Here is a 2,569-nt window from a genome sequence, read left to right on the forward strand (position 1 = left end):
GTGGAGCACAGCTCTGCATGCTGAAGGGGCATGCAAATGGCCACATATCGCTCCAGAGTCATTGCTGTCAGAGTAACTGGTGTGACTATTACATACAGAAGTACCACAACAGAGATAATGATACATAACCAAACTTGTATGGTAAATTCAAAATGGGCCAAGATGAGCAGAATATTAGACATAAGTAATATAAAGCTATCAGACAGAAGTGTAACAGCAAATAAGATGTAGCGTGCAGTTGTGTAGAAGCAATCCTTTCTGAAAAAGGTTACAATGAGCAAAAAGTTAATGCAAAGAAATATCATCACCAGGATCTGCACAATAATGATCTTTTCATTAATCTGCCTCGGTGAGACCTCACCACCAACCGATGAGTTGTTATCAGCCATCACTTTTCAAAACAAATACACAGATTATTAAGGTACTTCCAAGTGTTAAATTATTATTATTAAATGTCTTAGTGAAAAGAAAATTAGATTCCTATCATAAAAAGACCAAACCCTTCCCTGCAGTAGCATAGCGTTGTGGCACACATTTCCAAAGACAGATGTTGTCTGTAGAGGTCTTTGCAGTGTTCTGAGTGAGGGCTGCGCAATAATATTTTATAGGAGCAACTAGAGCACACGTAAATGAGAGTGACGGCAAATTACACTTTGCTCACCACAGTGTCGTCATTGCCACTTTCTGCAAGTTTTGTGGCTCTCACTAGACACATCCAGGTTGTAGGTAAAGGTCAATTTTAAAACAGCATTTTTGCTCAAGTCCTTTATTTGTGGGCCATTTTAAGTTGGTGTCAATCACTGTTCAATGTGTTCTTTTCTGTATAATTTATTTTCCTCTAAACAAACATTACTCAAAATCAAAGAATGTAAAATGCTCATATAGCTTTACAAGTTTAATATTACCACACTATATAAATTAGCAGTTGTTTATTGTTAATACAGTCCAAGCACTCTCTGTGTCATGTCTGTCGCTAGGTTTGGATGCAACATGGACCTTTATTCAATATTTAATAGAATTTAACATGAAAGGCAGAAAAAAAGCTAAAAACTTGGGCACCTCAAATGCACAGTGATGCAACAATACAAACACAGTGTTGAGCTTGAACTGTCATGTAAAGAAACATTATATAAGATTTGGGATTTGAGCAATATTGTGCAATACCTCTGACGTAAATATGGACAGCTGTACACGTGAATTGTTTATGATTGCATGATTTATGGCCAAAAACTAGCGAGTCTTTGCTAACATAGCAAAACATTGAGCAAGTGCAACAACACAAGACATAGCAAGCTAATATTACTGACAACAAGAAAGCCAGCTCGGCATCTGTCTGCAACCTTTTAATTCACAAAGCTCTGACCAACGACAAAGATTTACTCTTGTCTTGTGGCTTCTTCTTCAGCTCTGGTTCTGGCATAACACAGGCTCCACTCTGTGTCAGCTTTCCCCACTGGCTTTCGCTCGCCGTGGGCCTGAAAACCTTCTTATCCTGTTGGTCTGAAGCCACTTTGCTTGCCGTGTAAATACACCACCAAATATGCTTTGAGCTCTCACTCCAGGCTGAGGACTGGGACAAGTCAGTGTAGCATGGAAATGAATATGAAACTGTTATTTTAAGGTAGAAAAGTTACATAATAAGTTAAATAACAATGCAGTAACAGTCAGACTTATAATAATAAACCAGAATTAAGTAAAAGTGAATTGCATACATATTCAGTTGATTTAATTAGTGCATGGTTTAGTTTCTGTGCTAGAAAATTATTAATGTACAATGTCAAATATTTATTTTCTACAAGCCAAAGAAGACATAGTTTTTCAGTGCATTAAAAAAAGTTTCATCCCTGAGGCCATAAATAAGAGGACTCAGACATCTTGGAGTAACATTAAACAATATGTAGGTAGCATACCTGACATTAATAAATAACATTAAATCAATTTGAAATACAGCAGCTATGGGCCCACAGCTGGATGAGACAAAGGAGCAGCTGGAAACCATGAAGAATTACTGTTTTCAGCCCTTTCCATGTTGACTTTTTATTCTTCTCCTGATGCAGCTTTGGCAACTTTCATTATTTTAACATACGAGAATACAATGATGATACACATGATCAAGAAGTAAAACTGACTAACAGCTGACCTAAGGTGATCGTGCCACCTGTAATTTCTACAGTACATAGGCCTCTTACTATTGTTGTTCGACAAGCTAAGAAGATGGCGATGCAAAAGAAAGCAAGAGAGAGAGTATAACAATGCAGGTACAGAGCTGAGGGCGTGAGATGATGAAGCACAGTTCTGTGTGCCGCAGGGGCATGCAAATGGCAATGTAGCGCTCCAGAGTCATTGCTGTCAGAGTAACTGGTGTGATGTTAAAATACAGAAGTACCACAACAGAGATAATGATACATAACCAAACGTGTATGGTAAAATTAAAGTGGTTCATGATTAGCAGAATATTAGACATGAGCAATATGAAGCTATCAGACAAAAGTGTAACAGCAAATAAGATGTAGCGTGCAGTTGTGTAGAAGCACTCCTTTCTGAAAAAGGTTACAATGAGCAAAAAGTT

At 37.7% G+C, this 2,569-nt stretch overlaps 1 protein-coding gene and 1 pseudogene across 1 annotated transcript in view; both read right to left on the reverse strand.

Annotated features, from left to right (window-relative positions):
- The window catches only part of LOC118341367 (odorant receptor 131-2-like), a 742-nt gene extending 353 nt beyond the window's left edge, over nt 1-389 (reverse strand). Inside the window, exon 1 of the mRNA XM_035679616.1 lies at nt 6-389. Within this exon, the coding sequence (XP_035535509.1) occupies nt 6-389 (384 nt within the window). The remainder of the gene's footprint in view (nt 1-5) is intronic.
- A 1,403-nt stretch (nt 390-1,792) lies between these two features.
- On the reverse strand, nt 1,793-2,557 carry LOC118341745 (annotated as a pseudogene).
- Between the last annotated feature and the right edge of the window lie 12 nt (nt 2,558-2,569).

Source organism: Morone saxatilis, unplaced genomic scaffold (assembly GCF_004916995.1).
Source record: "Morone saxatilis isolate NCDOM2014 unplaced genomic scaffold, NCSU_SB_2.0 Contig8, whole genome shotgun sequence".
Classification (NCBI taxonomy): domain Eukaryota; kingdom Metazoa; phylum Chordata; class Actinopteri; family Moronidae; genus Morone; species Morone saxatilis.